The 23,293-nt window shown below is 43.0% G+C and overlaps 1 protein-coding gene across 1 annotated transcript in view; it reads left to right on the top strand.

Annotated features, from left to right (window-relative positions):
- Positions 1 to 23,293, top strand: part of PolrMT (mitochondrial RNA polymerase) — a 76,052-nt gene that overhangs the window by 2,751 nt on the left and 50,008 nt on the right. Inside the window, exons 5-11 of the mRNA XM_075684605.1 lie at positions 1,723 to 1,842; positions 4,083 to 4,241; positions 7,250 to 7,318; positions 13,693 to 13,794; positions 15,869 to 16,018; positions 20,517 to 20,610; positions 21,183 to 21,256. Of these exons, the coding sequence (XP_075540720.1) occupies positions 1,723 to 1,842; positions 4,083 to 4,241; positions 7,250 to 7,318; positions 13,693 to 13,794; positions 15,869 to 16,018; positions 20,517 to 20,610; positions 21,183 to 21,256 (768 nt within the window). The remainder of the gene's footprint in view (positions 1 to 1,722; positions 1,843 to 4,082; positions 4,242 to 7,249; positions 7,319 to 13,692; positions 13,795 to 15,868; positions 16,019 to 20,516; positions 20,611 to 21,182; positions 21,257 to 23,293) is intronic.

Below are 23,293 nucleotides of genomic sequence, written 5' to 3'. Positions count from 1 at the left end.
ACGCGCAGCCTCAAGAAATGCGTGCGTCAGTGTAGTTTATAATTTACACCACCAATCTACGCTCTTTGCTAAACGCCGTCTTCAAATGTTGTTCTGTGTCATGACAATGACATGTTGATGATGATAATGTCAATGACACCAGTTATGGCATTTTGAGACCAACTTTAGCATAAAAATAACTCTTGAGTGTTTACCACCATCACACTTGCTAAATGTGATCCGTCTATGTGTGAGAAGCTAGTGATTGAGTTTACACAATTTCAAAAATATGTGTCAGTGCATCAGCACACCTTTAAAGTGACACTAAAGGAAAATATTAAGCCAAGTTAGATTGGTAGATTATTCATCTGGAAGTCTATTATCATTTTATTTGTGCCAATATATGACTGTTGGGTAGAAAATCGCCACCAAAAGCTCCACCGCTGCTGCTCCTCATTTCGTATCACCCACACCAAAACTTGGATGAATTGACGTAATCCCTGCAGACCTCGCTCTCTGCCACTCTCTGTGAATCAGCAGGTGTCAGAGACGTGAGCATCAGTGGGCATCAGAGAGAGCCAGTGCTGACATGACATGAGTGGTGCCATAGTTCAAAATAGATGGTGCCACTCCAATTATTTATTTTGTCATTTTCCCACTTACAAAAGCTCTGTTCTCGTTATCAATAATAGCATTGTTATTACATAAGCCTAATCTTTCAATCTAGCTCAACCTAATATTTTATATTTCTTTAGTGTCCCTCCTCTCCTAGCCGATTGTAAAAATGTATAGAAATCGGAAAATTTAGAAAATATGCAGCATAAATTTTATTATTGCGTAACTCTGCCATAAACAATGGTATCAAGTAAAGCAGCCAAAACTGTTTCATTATATGCCACTCTGAATTATACCTATCATATCTCTACAGCATATTCGAAAATATTGTAAAGCTTGCATAAGTGATGTAATCATTTCAGAAAAGCTGTACTCTAATACATTGTACTTTTCCGCTTTAGAGGATCTAACAGATACAGTTTTCTTACTTTTGTATCTGCTTTTAATGCAGAGTTATGTGCCTAGCAACCTTGTGTTTCAATTTTATTTGAAACTTGCTGAATATTGGCAATTAATTATTTAATTTAGAGCCCTAAACCAGAGTGTGCTTCAACACAAGCATAATTTAGTCTTCTCTCACTAAGTGCCACAAATTCCATTCAGATTGGTTATCATTTGTTTAATGGGAGCGTTTCAGTTGTAGTATTTGAAAGGAGAAATTGGTTAGTCCTGAGGCTAAAGTATATATATTTATGGATTTATGGATTTATGGATATATTTATTTATATTTATGGATATATATATTATGGATCCATATATTTATGGATTGCTTATGAAGGATTCTTTATTGTGTAACAAACTGGATTCTTCACGATTTCTTTTCTGGGGACTTGCTTTATACTTAGATGGCGGAAATGGTGTAAAAGAGATCAGAGGGCAAACAAAAGTCAGTTGTAATTCGTACTAGCATTGCATTTTGGCTAAGCAAATCTACTCCAACTGTGCAAACTTGGAATTTCAGTTTGTCTTTTTACGTCATTTCCTATACACGATTGTTGGAAAGCTGATAGTGTCATGGAAAGCCCAGGAGATAGCAGGGCAGTAGACAAAATTGCCATGCGAATAAATTTATCTCTGCTGAGCTAGTGGCAGCTACATCAGTGTGCCACCCATCGTCATTTTTTTCAGTTGGACCAAGCCTTGTCCGCCCTGCACTATCATCGACAGCGATCTAGAGAACAAAAGAAAGGCATCACTGTGGTTGATATTGGAATCTACAACTCCCTCATCAGAGGCTATGCTGCGAAGGTGATATTTATACTGTTGCATTGTAATGACAGTGAAGAACTAAATGCTGTCACAGATATGAGTTAAAAATCCAATTCCTTATGGGCCAAACTTGTGTCCAGAAAGACGAGGAACGCAAATTACTGTGATAGTAGCAAGCACAGTTGCCGGTTGTAGATTCAGCCTCATGGGTCAAGTGTGCCTGCTATTTATACATAACTTAGCATACATTCCAGAGCAATCATTGGTGCTCGCATGCATTCGAGAAAGTGCAGCACTATTCATGATGTGCACACAGTCATATCATACATGCTTCCTTTGCCACAGAATCGACGACAATGTTAAAGAAATTTCAAGTACTGTAGACATGTTCTGTACTGAGCAACAACTTAATAACGGTCAAAAACTGGTGAAAAATGGAAACGGCAAAAAGTTAGACGATGATGTATAGCAGTACCTACCGCTACATGGCTAGCACACAGCGCAGTCTCAGCTACAAACGTTTGGCCATTAGCTTCACAATAACAAACAAGTTTTCTTGTCTTCTGGCCAAGGTTTTCTAAAGATTCTTTTCTTCTTGCTCTTCATAATTGGCTTGTTGCCACTAGCCACCATTATTGCCAGTATCAGTAACAAGCAATGGATTGTACATAGCAGTTATGTTTTTGACATCTATGTTCTTGAAATTTGGCAGGCATTTATCGGCATTTGTTTCTCTAAAAAATTTGGCCTGTTATCGGCAACTATTGTTTGCAGTGCTTCTTTTCCGGGTTTGGTTGCCACTGTCTTCGTTTAAAAACAATATCTTGCTATGTGCAGCCATTGAGTCCAGGCTAACCCTGTTCTCAAGGTCTGGAGAATTTTTCGAGATTGCTACACAGATTTGATATACCACTCTCAGTCTCCCATAGGTTGGGAACCTACAATGGCAGTTTAGTGCGAATGCAAATCCAAATTGCTTCATTACCAGGCCTAAGCGGCACTCTGAAAGCTGTGAAACTGTATGGCTGTGAAAAACGAGCAGTATCATTAAGAAAAGAATATTGCTGAAGTACCACATGTGCAAATCTTGTCGGAAAAACTAACAAAGATAGAAACCATCGCTTAGCATCCCAGTTTTTTTGGCTGCCATTGTACAGTTAAACCTCGATATAATGAACTTCAATATAACGACATTCTTGATATAACGAAGTATTTAACTTTTCATAACCTCTTGTCCATAGAATGTCATGTATTTAGAACCTCAATATAACGAAGTGTGTTTGCATGCGATTTCAATATAACGTAATTTCACTGCCGCTGCAAAGGAATACTAAGACAATAAATGGAAACTTCCACGGACGCAGATGATCAAATGATTGAATTAAAAGTGGCTGCTTGCAAACATGCCTCTCAAATCGTGTGCCACGCAATAAGAGTGACCGCCGAAGTGGAGCCGCATCATGTTCCATATAAAGTCCAAATTCGATAAGATCCTATTGCGCCCCACGCACCGTGTGCTTTAGGTGTGAGTGAAAGTGTGCGAGTGAGAGACAGGAAAGACGGTGGCTTTACGAGTGCCACCTTCCCACGTGAGCATAGGGAAAGGAAGGTGAGGGGAGCAAGCTCAATCAAGCACGCGAAAGAGCAGGGCAAGTTGGCGTATGTCTCGGCCATGGCTGTGCATGGCTGTGAGCGTGGCTGAGTGCATGCGCAGCTTCGCGCCATGCTTGAGGGTTAAAGTGCCACGTATGCAAAGGGTGGGCATGCTGAGACAGTGTGGCATCATGTAAGCTGTGTTCCAGCATGTTCAGTATTGAAGGTTGTGTAATCTCGAGTTTCGGTGACCCGTTGGAGTGAGAGGCAGACGAATCATTTGCTCCCTATTTCCGACACTTTTCATGATAGCATCATTCCAGTGCAGGCGACGCTATCAGCTGCGGAGGCAGAGTGCGCAAGAAAGCATGACTGGCTTCACTTAATTCATGCTGCCGATGTGAAGATATCGATGTGACGAAACCGTGTCATTCGGCGCTGACTGCCAAATTAATCAAAATGAATTGCTTTCTAATACAAATTTGCTTTTTTCGATTGCCCGATAATTCAGAAAATTGTGCAGCTTCTTACCATGTGAGAAAAATTGATCGGCGAATGTATTATTTGGATAAAAGGTTGAATTTCAATACAATGAAATTTCGATATAAAGAAGCCAATTTCCGATTTTACCAACTTCATTATATTGAGGTTTAACTGTATTTCATTAACAATTCCTTACCTTACAGGGGAAGTTGTCTCGTATACAGGAAATCATGCACACCATGGAACACGACCACATCAAGCCGAACGCTGCCACATTTGCAGCTCTGCTCGAGTGCCACGCATTGCAGAAGAACTTCTCACGGGACAGTGTGGAGAAAGTCATTGAAGAAATGAAGTCTCATGTGAGGCAACACTGAATTCATTGTGCTTTTCTTTTTCTTCTCCTAACTGCAATCGAATTGAGGGAGCAAATACTGTCATACATTAAAATGTCGGTCACAATATGTTGACTGTTGACACAATCATTCCATGCTATGCAGCAGAAATTTGGAAGTGAACAACGGCATTTGAAAAGAAGCTAACAGCAGCGCAACAAACGATGGAAGGAAAAGTGATCGGCATAATATTATCTTATGTTATAATAACATAACATAATGTTATGGGATATGTGATTATGTGATAGGAAGACAGTGGTATGGATTAATGAGTAGATGGGTGTAGCCGATATTCTAGTTGAGATTAAGAAGAAATGAAGCTAGGCAGACCATGTACATTGGGATTGAGCAGATTGTTTATGAGGGTAATAAGAACAGGTGCCAAGGCAAGGGAACTTCAATTGAGGGCAGCAGCAGATTAGATATTGGGACGAGATTAGGAAATTTGCTTGCATAAGACTGACTTAGGTGTCACAAGCCAGCTGTAATTGGAGACCGCTGGGGCAGTGTCCTGTAAGTAGACATAAAAGAGGCTGATAATGATGGTACCCCACAAACACATTTTATGGGGGATAGCTAGTAAGTGTTAATGGCACGGTATTTGGGCTGTCGATGCATGTTGTGGTCCCCTCGCGACGCTCACGGCGTGCACGCTCCGATTCCGCGCGCGCCGGACGACCACCGCAGGTTCGAGCACTCCGAGCCGCCATGCGTGCAGGGCGCCGCGTCCGCACCCGCTCCGGTCCGCTCCCGCTCCGGTCCGCTCCGTGTGCCGGCGCGCAGCTGCGCGCGTACGCGCCCCACCGGCCCCAGCTTAGGGGAAGGCGAGACCGCGTGCGCAGCAAGGGAGACCCTAGGCAAAGCTCTCAAGAAGCCAGAAAGTACATTTATTAAACTGGGACTCAGTACAAACACATGTTTTAACATCACGTCCGAATCTGAAGCTAATTAAGACACAAAACATGGCCAAATGGTCGCCGGCGGCCACTAATGGCGCACCGCGACAGAGAGAGAACAAAAAAACGAGGAACAAAGAACAAAGAACCCTAGCAGTAAGAAGTTGCCTATCCTTCGGTCAGCGCCTGCCATCGCGCACCCCACAGCAGAGAAAAGGGAAATAGAAAGAAACGACAGACGAACAGACGGGGGCACGACCGGCAGACGCTGCCTCAGGACATCGAGACGACGGAAGAGTGCGCGGCCGCCCGCCGAGGCTGGGACCCCGACGAGCCGAAGTAACCATTGGCCGGCGGCGGACAAAGGGGGCCGCCGCCGGCAGAGAGGAACACGTACGCACCTTCCGACGCCCCGATGTGGTCTCGCCGGGCCCCGTCTTGCATGCACTTACCCGGAGTGCACGCAAGGAGGACCCGAATCCCACCAAAATGTCGGCCAATGGGGAAAGTCTGTTGACTTTCCCGTGGGCGGGATGACAGCAGAGTGACAGTGTTTTATTACCCGCTGCCACCCCGTGCAGGCAAGGAGGAGAGGGACACGGAGCCCCCGGCAACACAATGCAATGGCTCCACACAACCACCGCGAGAGCCCGAAAAACGCCGCGAGAGCCAGAAACCCCACAATGTGTAATCAATATCCCTGTGCGCTGCTTTCGGGGCTGGCCTAATTGGGCGCAGACATGAGTGTACTGTGTGGAACCGTATTAGTTAACAGGCGTGCACAGCCTGTTATTTCTTTGATATGCCTTCTCGGACTATTTTCAGCTTCTAAGCATTAAAAAAATTTTTTTTCACCAAGGCACACAAAAGATGGAGCAAGCAAAGCAGTTTCACATCGTAGCATGGTGTAACCTTGTGATTTTAGCTATCTACCAAATAGCCAGAGATTGTGTAGTCTCAGCAAAGAGAATGACAGTACAAGAAACGCAAAATCCGTGAGCATGGCTAAATTGCCAACTATGTGCAGATGCACTTTCAGTCTTGTGGGAGTCAGTGAAGTGTAGAGGGCTGGGTGCGTGTGTTTGTGTTTGTGAATTGAACTACAGTAATATCTTGCTGTAACGAAGTTGAAGGGGGATTAAAAATTGCTTCTTCATAACGAATTCTTCTTTATAGCCACTGCCTACCCTTAGCAGTGTGGAAAGATCAGCGCTATGTTCATTTACAGAAAATTTGCTTCATTAAAGCAAGATCTTAAATATATGGGTTTCTGTGGCAATTTCAGTGGAACGGCAATTCCTTTGGTACATTTGTATTAGTTTGGTCTAATGCATTTCATCATAATTAGGTTTGGTTGTAGTACATATATTCTGCTGTATGTTTTTGTAACACTGTGCGTTTTCCTTTTAGTGTGACATGGGTTCTCAGTATCATAGACCAACTAGCCCAAATTACTGTTTCGGTCATGTTCTTGGGTAGATTATATTGCTTTTGCAATAAAAATTCTATTTGTCACAGACAAGGCAAGCAAACCACAATAGCTGAATGATTAAATGTTTTTGTTCGTGTTCTGTGAGGTTTCTAGATAAGTTAATTTTGCAGTGGAATATATGAGAAGTTTTTATTTTACGTCATATTAATTTCTCGTCATTTGTGATATTACTGTTGCTGTTTTAATTAAGCATAGCTTTTGTCAGCCCCAAGTCTTAGTTAACAGACAATATCCAAAATCTGCAACTGCACTTCTCTACTGATCTTGCCTGACCTGAACAAGATGGGGGACACCAAGCTAAAATCATAAACAAAGCGCCAGCATGTGAACCGGTGCCACGATCCCGACCTGCTGTGGTAGCTAGATGCCTCAGAACGTTTGCTTACGGAATTTCACATATTGCCTATTCAGTTAAGGTAGTGGGTTGGCTGACTTAACATATTTCCACGGTCCCTTCGTGGTCTGCCTTAAATTTGTTCTGCTGTAAACTTGCAAGCAAGAGATGTCACCTTTTGTGTGGAAATGTGGAATACACATTTTTGTATTCCATCGCAAGTGACTGGTCTCTTACATGATGTTATTTTTAGGGCATTGTACCTCAGCAACTGTTCACGGATTGTAAATTTCTCGGAAATCAGCGGGAGCGTGTGCTTGAGGTAACTCTCTTGCTGTGTTCTCTTTGTGTCCTTTTGTTGACATTTTAAAGAAGTCACTGACATAACATTCTGACTTGTCATTCTTATGCGTTAAATGAAGATCCAGCCTCCCTAAAGCCTATACTCGCAGATAATTTCCTCTGGCAATGAGCAGGAAGCTACACAATGAAAGCACACAGAAGTAAAAGTGCTCGTGAAAATGGTTCCACATTCTTGTCTATGTTAGTGTGAAATGGGGTGGAGAGAAAAACAAAATTTACATCAGCAAAATAACCAACAAAATACACCACTGAATGGTTAATTTGACTTATTTTTCTTACTTTCTCGTCAGTGTTTCGCCAAGTGTGAAACCGTTGTATGTGGAAGCCAAGCAAATTCAGTATCTGTTTCAAAAAACCCAAACCACTGTCAAGCTATTCCAGAATACTTGGCACAGTAACATGTACAGAAGCTCCACCCCCGTAGCTTTCCCTCCATTGTCACTGAAATTTGTCTGCGAGTATAGAAAGAAGTACTGGCAAGCATCTGAGTGTTGTAAATAACTTGACAAAATATCTGTTTCTATGAACCAGTTGTGGCACCCGGCACGTGGTTGCATTGGGATGTCATGATACATTGGTTCGCTCTGTTCCTGCAGTCGCTGTGGCTGCCATAAGTGAGTGCGGCCAGAAGAAACAACCGTAGCATGTTTGTTAACTTTTTTTTGAGCGACATCATCATAGCGAACTTTATTGCTACACGACATTAGCAAATATTGCTGTCACGGCGTCATGATAATGTTAATGACACCAGGTATTACATTTTGAGGTCAACTTTAGTGCCATTAAAATATCCTATAGTTGTTTCCCAACAGCCATTCTAGCCAAGCTTCAACCTTTACCATACTAGAACTGTGTGGTATAGTCTACAGTTGTGAAAATGTGTGTTGGCACTGCTTTAACACACTGATGTAGTGCATCCATTTATATTGAACAAAAGCAGCAGCTTATGCGACTGCTTTAATGAACACAGTTAATCCATTTGAGGTGTCAGGTTTGTTTGGAACATTCTGTCATGGTAATCAGTAGCGCACGGGGAAGGCATATAAATGTCTACACAGCTTTTCACCTGCTGTGTCTACATTATTGCATTGCAGTGCTGCTCAGGTTTGAGAAATGACAAACAGGAATGTAAGCAACCTTGCTTAGTATGCATCACATATACGAGGTGTGACACAAAAGAAACGAGACTAAGTGTGTAGCTTGAAAAAAGAGTTGAGTTGGCACCAACTGTTTTGCTGACGTCATCCCACACGCCTCCTCTATTCATGCGGCCAGTTTCGACGGAACCAATCATGCCAGTTGGGAGCGCTGCGTCATTGAGTGAACATGTGCAATTGCATTTTGCCGGAAAAGTGTCTGATGTAAAAACCGAACTGCGAATCAACATCAAGTTTCTTGTGAAACTTAAGAAATCAGCCACGGAAACATTTCAAATAATAACCGAGGCTTATGGAGATGTAACTTTGTCTCGTGCACATGTGTTTGAATGACATAAGTGGTTTTCAGGGGGAAGGGACAGTGTGGAAGATGATGAACGTGCTGGGCGCCCAAGGTCAGCCATTACAGACCAAAACATTGCCAAAGTTCGTGATGTGATCAGTGGTGACCGAAGATTAAGTGTTCGTGCAGTGGCGGAGTTGGTTCACTTGGATAAGGAAGCTGTTCGACGCATTTTAACGGATGAAATACACATGAAGAAGATTTGTGCGAAGGTTGTTCCAAAAGTTCTGTCCGTTGACCAAAAACAGTGCCGTAAAGACGTGTGTGTGTGGACATGTTAGAATGCATTGCAAACGAGCCAAATTTGTTGGAATCTGTTGTAACATGTGGTGAGATATGTACTTTTACCTATGGCCCAGAAAGTAAGCGCCAGTCAATGCAGTGGGAGTTTCCAGGATCCCCAAGACCCAAAAGAGCACGCATGTCAAAATAAAAATTCGACATTTAATGGAATTGCAATGATTGAGTGGGTTCCCAGTGGTCAGACTGTTAATCAACACTACTACATCGAAGTACTAAAAAGACTTCGTGAAAAAATTAGGAAAAAAAGGTCACAGTTGTGGGGTAAGGGTGGCTGTTGCACCAGGACAATGCACCCGTTCACACGGCCCTATCTGTCAAGCAGTTTCTGACCAGCAAAAACATTACTGTGATGGGGCACCCTCCTTATTCACCTGATTTGGCTCCATGCGACTTTTTTTTATTTCCTAAAGTTAAATCTTGCTTAAAGGAAACCCATTTTACCTCATTTGAAGAGGTTCAGGCAAAAATGGAGAATCTCCTGAAGGGCCTCCCAAAAACCTCGTTCCAGAACTGTTACCAGCAATGGCAGCACCGAATGCAGAAGTGTGTGAATGCTGAGGGGGACTACTTTGAAGATGATAATGTCACAGAGAACTTATTCATTATGTACAATAAGTTATTGGACCAGTCTCGTCTTTTTTTGTGTCACACCTCTTATGTTCAGGTGCTTTGAATTTCACATGTACCATGGAATTACTTGTTAAGCATGAAGTATGCTTAAAAAAGAAATGCAGGAATGGGAGGAGGGCGGGGCCTTGTTTGGGAATGTCTCTTTTTGTCGTCGTTCTTGCATGCAACAATTTAGTTTAGCAAGTGTCTGAAATGCCTACGTGTCTTCTGTGTGGACTGCACCTGAAATAGATTATTTTTTGTCCTTATAGCTGAACCGCTTAAATGGTGTGATAGAGAAGAAAGGGGGTTAACAGGGGTGCCCAATATTTATTAATTCTATCATGAGAAGCCAACAAACAAAGACAGCAAGGACAACATAGCGGAAATGACTTGTGCTTACTAACTGAATGATAGAAATGATAAATTAATGGCAATAAATGGGGATGAAAAAACAACTTGCCACAGGTGGGGAACGATCCCATGTCTTCGCATTATGCGTGCGATGCTCTAACCAATTGAGCCACCGCGTTGCCGTTTTGGCGTGACTGTTTTATTTACAGTCACGCCAAATTTTGGTTTATAAACAAGTTTTGGTTTATAAACTGTTCTTAAAGATGCTGAAGATGGAGGGAATGTGTTTCAATTATCGTTTCCTCTGACGGAGTTTACTGGCACCTTAAAGGGCCCCTCACCAGGGCCAATAGCAAATTTTGGTTATATGCTGAAAGTTGTTACCGTATTTATTCGAATCTAGGCCGATAGTTTTTTTCAAATAATCATATTTCAAACTCTAGGGTCGGCTTATATTCGAGGATTTAAAAAGAACGTGCCAGTTTTTCATTGAAACTGCTAAATATGGTGCACAGCTAGCGCCATCTAGAAAAGTCAGTATCGCAGCCACTGCTAGCCATGCCAGTAGCCAACCGTACACAAGCGAGGTTGTCATTTTGACCTGTGTCGTGTCGGCCGTATCGGTGTGCAGCGTGGTGTTATCGCAATAACACCAAGCAGGAGATGCCACTGCAGAGCCGCTTTCAAGCGAAAAGTTGTGATAGCCGCAGAGGCATTGTCGAATCTTCAAGCCGTGCGGGACTTTGGCGTCAACGAGAAAAACATCCGTCGTTGGAGGGGACAACGACAGCAGCTTTTTGCGTGCGCCGTAACGAGGATGGCGCTTAACAGACCAAAGAAAGGCCGTCGCCATGAAGTGGAGACAGTTTTGGCTGACTTTGTTCGGATGCAGAGAGCAGCTGCCCTTCCAGTGACAACAGAAGTGTTCCGAGTGAAAGCTAGGGAACTTTTGAGGGAATAAGGCCTAATGCCAAAGGATTTCAAAGCCAGCCGGGGCTGGCTTCAGAAATTCATGAAGCACTTCGGCTTCAGCCTCCGACGTCGCACTTCAATCACCCAGAAGCTGCGAAGCGACCTTGAAGAAAAGCTAATAGCTTTTCAGCACTACGTGCTGCTAATGAGAGAAGTGGCAGTCTATAACCTTGGGCAAATCGGCAACACCCACCAGACGGCTGTGTATTTTGATATGCCAGTGGCGTACACCGTGAATGAAAAGGGTGCCAAGGAGGTGAATGTGCGCTCTGCGGGCTACAAGAAGCAGCGTGCAACTGTGATGCTGTGCTGCACAGCTGATGGACATAAACTTGTCCATTTAAATTTGATATTTAAAAGGAAGACACTGCCTGCTCGAGAAACTTTCCCAAGAAATGTCATTGTGCGGGCAAATGAGAACGGGTGGATGACGGGGGCGATGGTGGAAGAGTGGGTTAAGATTGTCTGGCGACGGCGTCCAGGAGCCCTTTTGACAAAGAATTCGCCGCTCCTTGTCATTGACTATTACCGTGGGCACTTGACCGACTACGTGAAGGCTGCGCTCGCCGAAGTGAACACGGACCTCGCTGTCATACTGGGTGGCATAATGAGCCAGTTGTAGCCACTTGATGTCTGCATCAACAAACCTTTCAAGGATCGTCTGCGGAAATATTACACGGACTGGTTGACTGACGAAGACCACATGCTAACGGCAATGGGCCGCATCAAACGTGCATCTCTATCGCAGCTGGCAGGCTGGGTAGCTGCAGCGTGGGATGACATCCCAGGTACTTTGATCGTGCACACCTTTAAAAAGTTAGGCATATCTAATGAGCTTAACGGTACCGAAGATAGTGCACTGTTTGAAGGTGACAATGACAAGAAACGCAGCGATGAGTCTAGCAGCGATGACGACGTTGAATGAGCTCTGCGTGTTCAGATTCAATAAATGCTGTTTGCATTTTGTGAATGCTGTCCTCGCTTTTTTTGTTTGGCCTACGTTCGAGGTAATATATTTTTTTTTTGTTGGCTTCGGACTTTTGGTGGTCGGCTTAGAATCGGGGTCGGCCTAGATTAGAGGAAATACGGTGTGTGTCCTCTAGGGAGCATTCTGCCGCAAAAAATGTTTTTTCAAATCGGCTCATTAATAGCCAAGATAAAAATATTTCAGGGCCGTGAACCCATAATTTCAGGAGGCGAGTTTCACTGCAAACATTTTCTCCACTTGCCCCGTCTAGCCTCCGCAAGTCAAGTTCTTTCCCATACCGGAGCCTGAGGACTGCGTGACGCACATGTCACGGGCTCCGCCTTCATTTTTTTCTCCTTGCTTGGAGCGGGATAGCCACAAGAAGAAGGGAAAACGGGGTTTGGCTTGAAATTTCAGATCTTTCCATGGCGCTTAGCAATGTAATACTTTGCAGACACAATCATTAATGTGCATTGTATGCTCTGTTCTGGTCAGCTCGAAATGGCCAGACCTGGTAAGGGGCCCTTTAAGAGAACAGTTTATGTTGAATATTTTTGAAAGTCCTTGTGATACTATGTGTGCGCTATATATATAACTGCCACATGGATTTCTATGGTAGACTTGTGAGTACTACCTATATGTAATTTGATATAAAGTGGTATTTTTTTTTTCAAGTCTATGTTTGAAAGTGTAGTTCATTTTAAAGGCCACCTACAGTAAAATTTTACTTTGGCTGAATTGGTTATAAGTGAGTAGCATTTACAGTCGAAGTAACCTTAGTAATGCTGCAAGGCTGGTAATTACTTAATTTGACAGCCTCTAAATACTGCTGAGAAGATGATGGGTACACTTAGTGACAGGCACAAATTTTAGAACCACGCATGTGTGCTGATCTCGCTATCATGCCTGGGCACCTAGGCAAATGTTCCTGGTTTTTTTGTCATTTTCAGTGAACTGTAATTGTGGCATTTCCTTGTGCTTTATTATCGAAGATGTGGATTTGTGCTGGCTTTTATGACACATTTTTGCAGATTTCAAGTGTAAAAATTTGATATGGAGGCCACTTTGTACCTAGACTATCAAAAACTGTTTAAAATTTCCATGCAGTTGGCCTTTATGTGGTATGAATTTGGATTGTGCAAATGTATTTTTATGGTATTAAGGGATTTATAATATGAAGATCCAACTGGGCGGTGGGGGATAGGGGTAAGTGGCTTGCTTTTGTTTGTTGTGCAAAAGTTTTGATTAGCATTACTTATGTGTGCTCATATTACCGTAATAATACACAGTGCTGAAATTTGGAAGAATGTAGAGGTATATGCTACGAAGCAAAAATGATGGCTGTGTAGGTATTAGATGCTGAGATTTACAGACCAAAGTGAACTTTGGCAAGTCATGTAAAGCTACTACATTGAACAGATGCTAACTGCTGGCTATTAAAATTGCAAAATAGAATGGTAATGAAAAAATTTACAGGCATAGGATAGGTTGAGCTTATGCAAGACAGGGGTGAGTATATTTGGGTGATACTTTCATCCTGCTGTGGAATTAGAATAGGCTGTTGCTTCTGCTAGTGATGATGCAGGATCTTAGTTTTCTGAACTGATAATTACGTGTGTATTTGGCAGGCAATTCACAAGGTGATGCCGGACTTTGTACCAGCGCCTTCCACATTCCCACGAAAATACGACTGCAAGCTCTTGCGCAGACTGAAGACCCAGAAAGTACTGGTATGCTCAACATATATTCAAGTACTCAGTTTAGTAAAAGTACTCAGCTTTTAGTCCTGGAAGATGTTTCCAATGTATCCTAGAAGAATGAAATTGAACTGAAAATTGTAGATGGGGCTTGCACTTGAGAGACTTTGAACCACTTGCATAGAGTTTATGGTGAACTGTTAGACCAGCATGTTGACCCAATGTTCTTTCTGATCCTTCAACCACAGAAGTTAGTGGTGTGTGCCAGACAAGATCATTTAAAGTAATGTTGTGGTTTTAGACAGCTGCGTATGTTCTAAAGGGATTGAAAACTCATTAATACTTGTCTGGTGCTCATTGGCCATATCTGGCACTTGGACCACAAAACACCATGTCATCATCATATAATTTAAAGTGTCTTGCTGATCCCGGAGAACCAATTTTGTTTGAGGCCAGTGCTCCCAGATAATGAAGTCTATGTTCATAACGCCTGCTTTAAACTTTACGTTTGAAGGTTTGTGTAAATAAAGCTGCTTTACATCCTGCTGTTTAAATTGAGGGACTCAAGAAACTTATCTGTTATTGCGGCACCATGCAACTTTGAGGAAGTGGTCTTGTTTTGGGGGCCTTTCTTTGTTGCCACCTACTGTTTATGGCTGTTGTATAGCATTAGAACAGGTACATTCTTTTAATGATGGAATAGGTTTGCTTTTTACTTTATAAAGTCCATGCCCATTACAACGGATCCACATACAACATACTTTTATATATAACAGACCATTTCTCTCATTTAAATTGGTCTGTTTATATATTATCAATGCGACAAATTGTGCTTTTAGCAGACCTTGCTATAACAGGCAAATTTTTTGGCAAATTTTGGCTAGACGGTGTAAATACACATACTTTGCTGTGGTGATGCACGTGTGCGGAAGTACACTGCGTGCAATTATTTCTGGCCGCTTGCAGAATCTGTGAAATTGCGCTCTTTTTATAAAGAATGAATACACTAGTGGCAAGCTTCCTGTGATGGCCTGCTGCACAATGCCTCGCCAGCGTAGAGTTCTTGTGTCAACCACTTCATCACCACCAACTGTTGCCAGCAGTTGGTTCAGTCCCAAGCAAGTGTCAACAGTGCTGCTAGGTCTAACCAGCTTCAAAGTGAAGCCATAGCACACGGCACTTCAAAAATATCGCCGGCAATTGCAAAACGCATCGTTTTGAGAAGGCTTTATTTCTCATCAGATCTATTTGCACATTAAACAAGGTAGAGTGCTATTTGTGGTGTCCACACTGCAAGGCGTACGATGCTGTTGAGCATGCAGTGCAGCGGTGGCCAGAAGCGGGCTCCAAGTTAGCGTGTCTGAATTGAACTTGCTTCATACCACAGCTCTCGTTCGTGCTAAAGAATTGATAGTAGCATTTGTCATAAAAGATAAAATTAAGACATTGGCTTATTCTACAGGTCAGTGTTTTGTGTGAAAAACACACATTAGCTGTTGTTTGTGTCATTGGCGGAGGTGGCACACTCAAGCCGTCCAGCCGGCACGGCAGTGCTGGCTGGCCATCTCCCTGCTGTTAATCTTGTTGTCATGCAAGTGTATATACGTAATTTCTACTGTGGGGAAGCTAATATTTGTCTGCAGCCGGCATCAGGAAAATGGCAGACAAGAAGACTCCGTGCCGTATGGTTGTACGATTATCGTGTAAGTCCGTTTATGTATAGTTATTTATTTTAATTTCAATTTTTTTATTGTTTTTGCGATCGCCTACAGGTTAGATGAGTATCTGTGAAATTCCACCATTTCACAACATACTGCGACCCTTACTCTGGAAAGAACAGACTTTGGCTATAACGGACCCTTTTATGCTTGTTTATCACAGTCCATTGTAACGAGCATCTACCGTATATATATGTATATATATGTTTTACTGTGTGGTAGTCTGATGTCAATAATTACTGATGAATTGCTCTGCCTAGCATCCAGCGCTATAATTTTTTTGCTTTCTGCTGAAAGTGGTACTCGTCATTGGTGACAGATGCCCTTGAAGTGCAACTGTAACAAAGCTGTGCAATGACATTTTAATGTTTGCTAACTTTCTGCTGCAGCACAAACCTCACGAGATTCCTGGTGACCTGCCCACCATAGATGAACTTCGAGAATGTGCACGTGAACAGATGGGCTTAGAGACTGATGGCGAAGTCACTGTGCAGTCAGTGGCAAAACTGAACAATCCTTCTGAGAAAGTCCTTCAAATGGTCAGCACAAATTTTTGTTTTATGGGGGCTAGAGCACAGTAGTTGGGCAGAGTGTCTGATGCATGCAAGTTTCTCAATAAAAGACGAATTTAAAAGTTGTGGTATATTTCAACATAGGACACCACCAATTCAAACTCTCAAGTAACATTCTTCTGCAAAAGTGAGAACACAAACCTGGTGTTTCAATGAAATCTTCAATTGATCATAAAATGCACATTAGTAGATAAAACTTTTTAATTTCTTGTGGTGAACGTTGCATATATGTGTTGATCAACAATTGATGAACAAAATTTACTAAATACCCTTCTAACTAACAACTGTAGGAGACGTGATAGTTGCCGAGTACAGTCAAACCTCGATATGACGAATCACTAGAGACCACTGAAAATTGTTCGTTATTCTGAAATGTTTTGATAGTGAAAGCACCAAGAATAACCATTCTGCCCATCAGCACATCAGTTGATAAGTTGTCACCGTTTGAGCTCTCCACGAAAACGTTGCTGTTGGCTGTTGGCCCACACTATTGCTATTTTCCATAGATTCTACTGGCACGCACCACCAAAACACCATATAATAAGAGCGATGCTTGCAAAGAAGACGCTGTAACTGAGAAAACTACTGACAAAAAGGAAGCTCCATGTAGCCTGTAAAGATCAGTGTTTCTTGTTGTATGTTTGTTTTTCACATTCCTTGCCTTGGACACTGCAAATGCCTCACTCTAGGAGGACACCTGAACTATTCCAAAGTGCAAGTGCGCATAAACGACACGGTCCGAAAAGTGCGAAGTGTGACCATGTGGCATCCCCCCAAGTACGGAGATTATATTTCTCCATGCGTTTAGCTAGTACAGCTGCAGAAAGAAGTGCGAAGGAAGGAAGAGGGGCACCTCCGTTGCTAGGCGACAGTTGCCTGGGCGGAGCACGCACTCGCAAAACCTGATGCGTCGTCACCTCCGCAATAGATTTTTAAAAAATTATCTCCTGCGTTTTTTTATTGAGCTCTGTCCCAGGTTTTCTGAACCCGTGCGCCGCAACATTCTCTTTTTGTACCTTGTCGTTTGCTAGACTGCTGTTTCGGCTGTCGTGAAGGATACATGGAAATACATGTATAAGAATACCTAGATTTCGGAGTACAGTCGGAGCCTGCGATAACGAAACCCTGTGACAATGAAATTCTAGCGACAGTGAAATATTTTCGTATCCCCAGCGAATGCCCATAGGATTCAATGCATTTCGTACCTCTTGACAACGAAATGTCTCTGTACTACCATCGCACATGAACGAAATTTGCTGGAATGTAACCCCGCATATTACCTACTAGCGCAAGGCTAGGAGGTGTTGGCGCCTCCTAACCTTGCGTTGGCACCACCATTTTTGTTTACAAAAACAACCAAGCGCTGGGAGTGATCGCATGCTCCAGAAACATGTCATGGCCGCCGTCTTGTTTTATGATCACCCGTTCGAAGAGACACACATGTTGCTACCGAGATGTGACAACAGTTTTGCACACCTAGTACAGTGCTTAATGTGCGCCTCGGTGAGCAAAATGCAGGAAAAACAAAGAAATCCATGTCCCACAGACGTGGAATATGGCGCTTGAGATGGCAGTCGCAGCATGTAGTGCCAAGCTCTTAGGCCACACTTGGCCCTTGCATCATCAAACACCACATATCATCATCATCTGCAGCCAGCACATTCGAACTAGTCACAAGAAATTTATGTAGCATTTTTGGTCATATTTTTTTTTTGAGCAACGTAATAATACCAAGCCTTGTTGCCACACATCATCAGCAAATTTTTCTGTGTCATGAAATGATAATGTTGATGTCCAATTTGAGATCAAAAAGTGTTTTCTAACTTTCATGCTTGCCAAGTGTCATTATTTTATGTCTGATAAAAATGTGTGGAGGAGTACAGTAAAATCCCGTTAATTCGGATTTTACGGGACCTGAGAAACTGTCCGAATTAACCGAATGTCGAATTAACGAGGTTTCAACAATAGTAACTCGAAAAATGCCTAAAACATCAACGTACCTTTACTTCATGAAATAACTGGTTATTGTTGCTTGTTGCGCGTGAGAAATTTGTGCTGAAAGCACAATTTTTTGGAGTGCTTGTAGGTGGTGCAGTCCGCGCAGACTTTAGGGAGAAACGACACAGATGACACGACACAAAACTTTAAGGGCGTCATCAGCCTCTTTAGCACTGCGGTGCAGCACTTCACACGCATCCATGACAGACGCATTTTCACTATCATAGTTGGGCTCTTCGTCGCCTAGTACATCCAGTATTTCGTCGTCATTGAGGCAACCGGCAACGGCAACGTCACTATCGATGTGGATGTATTCGTCCAGCGGGACGTCCGGAGGCAGAAGTCTGTCGAAGCGACTGTCATCTTCCTCGGCGTTTTGGTTAACATCCGCAGTCCCGGCTTCCAAAGAATCACCGTCACGAACAAAGCCGCTGTGTCGGAAACAGTTAGCAATTACTGCGGGCGGCATGTTGCTCCACACATGTGCCACCATGTGCACTGCACTGAGCAGAGTTGCATCATATTTTTTCTTTGCCTCCGTACAGAGCAACATGCGCTCAAGCACTTGTCTTCTGTATCGGCCTTTCACATACTGAATAATTCCCTGATCCAGAGGCTGCAGGGAAGCCATTGTGTTAGGCGGCAAAAAAAGCAGCTGTATGTTTGTCAGCCCCGACACGTTATTGTGCGTACTACAGTCTAGAACAATTAGTGCTTTGTGTGATTTTGCACAAAAGCGGCGGTCCAGTTCGTGCAATATCGCTGAGTGCCGCAATATCGCTGAGGTCATCCACACCTTTCAATTCGAGCAGTAGTCTACGGGAAGTTTCTTTATGCTTTTGAAGCATCTCGGCTTTTCTGCTTTGCCGATTATCCATAGCGGTAGCCGCTCCGTGCCAGTCATGTTGGCAGCAAGCAAAACTGTTATTCTGTCCGTGCTTTATTTATTGCCAACGCAAGGGTCCTCCTTAAATGTGATGGTTTTATCTGGCAGGGCTTTGCAGATGAAGGCCGTCTCATCTGCGTTAAAAATGTCGCAGGCATCATAATGCGCTAGGCGTGCGGGTAATCCAGCCCTCTGATCTTTGATCCTTCATTCACAGCAGCTTTCTCGTCACACACGCTTCGGAAAACCAGGCTGTGTCTTTTCTTGAATCGGTCGATCCAACCTTCTGATGCCTTGAAGTCTTCGATGCTGAGCTTCAGCATCTACTTTTCGGCCTGCTCACAGATAAGGGGGCCACTCAAAGGCAGCTGTGCGTTGTGCGAATTGGCAATCCATCTTAACAACGCTTCTTCAAGTTTTGGGTGCGCTGCCGTTGGCAGTCTCTTCCTGTTGTCAGCAAACTTGTCGCTGTCATATGCCTGAAGAATCTTCGCTTCATTTTTCACGTATGGGCTAAGCGTGCTTCTCTTCACGTTGAATTTATTCATTATGACCTGCCGAGGCACCCCTGCCTTCACGACTTTCAATATTTCTACTTTCGCTGCCAAATCCTTCGCCTCGTACTTTGCCCGCTTCGGTGGAGCACGAGAGCACATGGGGGCGCGGCTTGCGCGACGCAGCTAGTCGCGGCAACAAAGCGACGGGTGCACGCACAATGTCAAGAAAAAACAAAGTATAAATGGAAAAAAAAAGCGCAAACAAAATTTAACACAAACATAAAAAACAGTTCTGCCATCCTTGCACACGCACCTGACGCAAACCGATAAACACAATAAAAATGACAACGAAAAAAAACTGCACAACTCTGCAACCACACAACTGCACAAGCGAAAGACAACGTCGGAAATGGCGGACAACAATACAAAGAAAAAAAACATGTATGTACAGATTAGGGTTGCTAGCATAGACCAGTAACTACCGTGCCGATAACAATAGCAATGCAGAGATAGTGCCAAGTGCCAAAAGCGACTGCAAAGCCAGAAGTACTTCATTGCCACCATGTTTTTTGAGACGTAGGTTTGTCTATTATGTAACAATATAATAAACATGGTGGCCTTGACGTATTTCCGACCTTTCGGCACTCCCAGCACATGCAAGCATGGCCTTTGAAATCGGTGCACGCTAATCGGAGACGCCATCGCTGACGGTGCGATTTGAACATCCCCTAGTGCCACCCGATCCTATATGCCTCACGTGCCTCTGAGCTCCGTGAACTCTCCGAATTAACCGAAGTACGACCAAATATGTCCGAATTAATGGGAGTTTCGTGCCATTGGGTTATGTACATGTTTGTCGGGACCAGACGGCGTGTCCGAATTAACCGAATTTCCGAATTAACGAGGTTTTACTGTGCTAGTAATTGAAAAGTATGTGTCACTACTCCTTTTGTATTTGCCTCTCAGTGTCCCTTTGGCACTGTCTCATGTCCACCTTTGCTGTCTTCGTGATGTTTCACAGATAATGCGGTTACTCAGGAATGCAATTTTTATATGTCTCTGTGTTCTTTGCTGTTGCCAACAGAGAAAACAGGTGCAGGAATGGGAAGCGGCGTGGAGAGTGAAGCTCAGAGATGCCTTTGTGAAGAACGTCAGGTCTCTACTCAGCCACTCCTACAGTAAGTGTCACTTCGTTCCTGTAAGCTGCCTTTTGCCCTGTGATCCACCAATTTTGACCTTTCTCAGGCCTCGGTGCTTTCAACAGTCCATTTGTTCAGAAAGTCTTGTATAGATGAGAGAAAGCGTTACGGTGTGCCAAACAAGATTTTTTCTGCACCTCTCCCGCCTTCAGCAGGTCAATTTTGAAGTGTGATACTATCAGTTGACACTATTAGTTGACATGCCATACACCATGTTTGTCCAGGGAAACAAATTGCAGCTTTATGTAAAGTTTATTGACAAATCCTCGCACTTTTAGTGTGTGTATTTGGGTTAGCTTTCTTGCACTTCATTTGTTCACACTAGTAGCTGTAGGTGGGCTTCATTAGTAATATGTCAATGTGTTACTTACACCACTGGCATAAACATTACAATTGAGATCCTATCATATCTCTTTATAAATCCTAAAGTGCGTCTTTAGCCTTGCAATATCAGTTGTTCGATTCCTGCCTCAGACCATTTTAGTTATATTTTGTTGACAAAATGACCTCCTTTTAAAGTGTCTGAACAGTGCTCATTCCCTATTTTCCAGTGAATCGTGGGATGTCCTTGTACCCTTACCTGTCCGTCTTGGAGCCCGATGCCTATGTGAACGTAATGCTACAGGTGAACTTTTGCTCTCCAATTCTTTTTTCTTTTTCTTTATGTTAAGTGTAGGGTTTAGGTTGAGGCCTATTTCGATTTCGTTATTCAAATACCCACATGTGAAACGCACAAATTTCGGATTAGACAACCTCTGAACCAAGTTTAGTGAAATTTGTCGCATTTTAACAGAGAAAGCTGAATTCTGTTGACTGTTGGAAGCACAATTTGTATTAAGGGCGTAATATTTTTTACAAGAATTGCCAAAAATGAGCAAGTCTATAAATTATTGAAGCATAATGTTTACAAATCTGAAACTGCACCATGAGCAGATGCTATATCACACTTAATTAAACTGAATCTGCTGGAGGATCTGAGGGAGACAATTGTGGTACAAAGTTTTCAGCTTGCTTACAATTTTTACACTATCACAAAAGTCCTGCAATAGTCCTACAGACAATTTATTGGTATATTGTAGAATGGCACATAGCACACAAATATTGTATGATTTAGCTGTCTCAATTTGCACTGCTTACGCATTTGTGATATCGCTTTTGTATAGTACATGGAGGTATTTCACTACGTTTGTCCAGTGGTGTAGTCATGGGGTCGTACACCGGACACGTGTAACAAACTCTGTAACAAATTGACGTAAGCTGTAGAACAATATACCAAATTTGTCTGCTTTAGATTCTATAACTCATGCAGTTTACAGAACTGTGATATCTGTTTTTGCTGCAGAGTTAGGGATTTATGAACTACGTGCTTCTGTCTTTCTTTAACTTACTGACTTTTGGTTAATAGTATAAAAAATGTCATGCCCTAAATTAAAGTCTTTCTTTCTACAGTCACTAGAATTTAATCTTCCTTTTCTTTTTTCAAATGCAGCAAACTTTATTCAAATCAGTCCAGTGGCATTCTCATAAAAGCATTTGCACATTTTACATGTGCATATTCGAATAGGCGACATCGAAGTTGGCCCCGAGCTACAGCTTCCTCTAAAGTGATTTGCATGATTCATGCATTTGCCTTTACGTAAGGTAGAAAAGGGTGAGTTTGAGATGCCAGCTAAATTTTATCGTAAGGCTCACCCTTCTTTTTGTACTACAATGCTGTCACTTTCAAATTTCATATTAGTGCAAGGAAGTTCTTACAGTGCTCAAAAGCTTTCTTCTACTTCATCTGCAATGAATGCTGGCACATAGTAGTGCAGTAAAACCTTGTTAATATTTGTCCACTTAATAAGTGATTCCAGTTTAAGTAAAGTTGCGATAAATCCCCCACCCTGTCACCATTGAACCTCATGTATTAGCTGATCGCTTAAGCCGTAGCTATTTACTGCATGCCAAACGGTTAGTGCATAGTATTTACTTCATCTTTTGGCATGTGGAATAGGTGAAATGTCTTGCGTGCATCTTAGGTACTGAAATTGCGGCACACGGGTTGCAGTCGCCACCGATAGTGATGTCAAAACATGGTGGCCATGACGTGTTTCCTGCTCCCATAGCTTCTGGCCAGGTGCTGTTCTGGCACTTCCATGTCAACCATGACGAGGAAGTGGATGGTGGCCCTTCTATATCTGATGCAGCTTGTGCGTTGACTGTCATGAGGCTGCTCGCAGAGAAATGGGGCCTGATGGAGAAACTGGCTTGCAGCCACGGTGTAGGATATGAATATATACTCTTTTTATATATGTAAACTCGTATTTGCTCTTGAGGTGGCGACACTTCTCAGCTTGCTTGCGGGTTGCGATCGACCAGATAAAGTAACAATATTGCGCGCTTGTTGGCCAACTGATACCAGTGGCTACCTATCGGCGCTACAATAAACTTCAAGACAGAAAAGGTTTTATCTCTCATTGGTATAGCAATCGACTCTTCGCGGGAAATTTGAAATGATAGAGCGACGTGGCAAAAAGTCACTGGTGGTGAAAGAGAGGCACCCATCCCATGCTCCCAACAAAATCGGCTATACATCTGTAAGGTGGCGCCACAGAAAGAGTGCCCGTGTGTCATTGAATGCAGATTTTCCACAAAGTGCCGGCTGCTTTATCAACAGTAG

This window comes from Dermacentor variabilis, chromosome 3 (genome assembly GCF_050947875.1).
Source record: "Dermacentor variabilis isolate Ectoservices chromosome 3, ASM5094787v1, whole genome shotgun sequence".
In the NCBI taxonomy this organism is placed as follows: domain Eukaryota; kingdom Metazoa; phylum Arthropoda; class Arachnida; order Ixodida; family Ixodidae; genus Dermacentor; species Dermacentor variabilis.
This window is presented reverse-complemented; position numbering and strand designations above follow the sequence as displayed.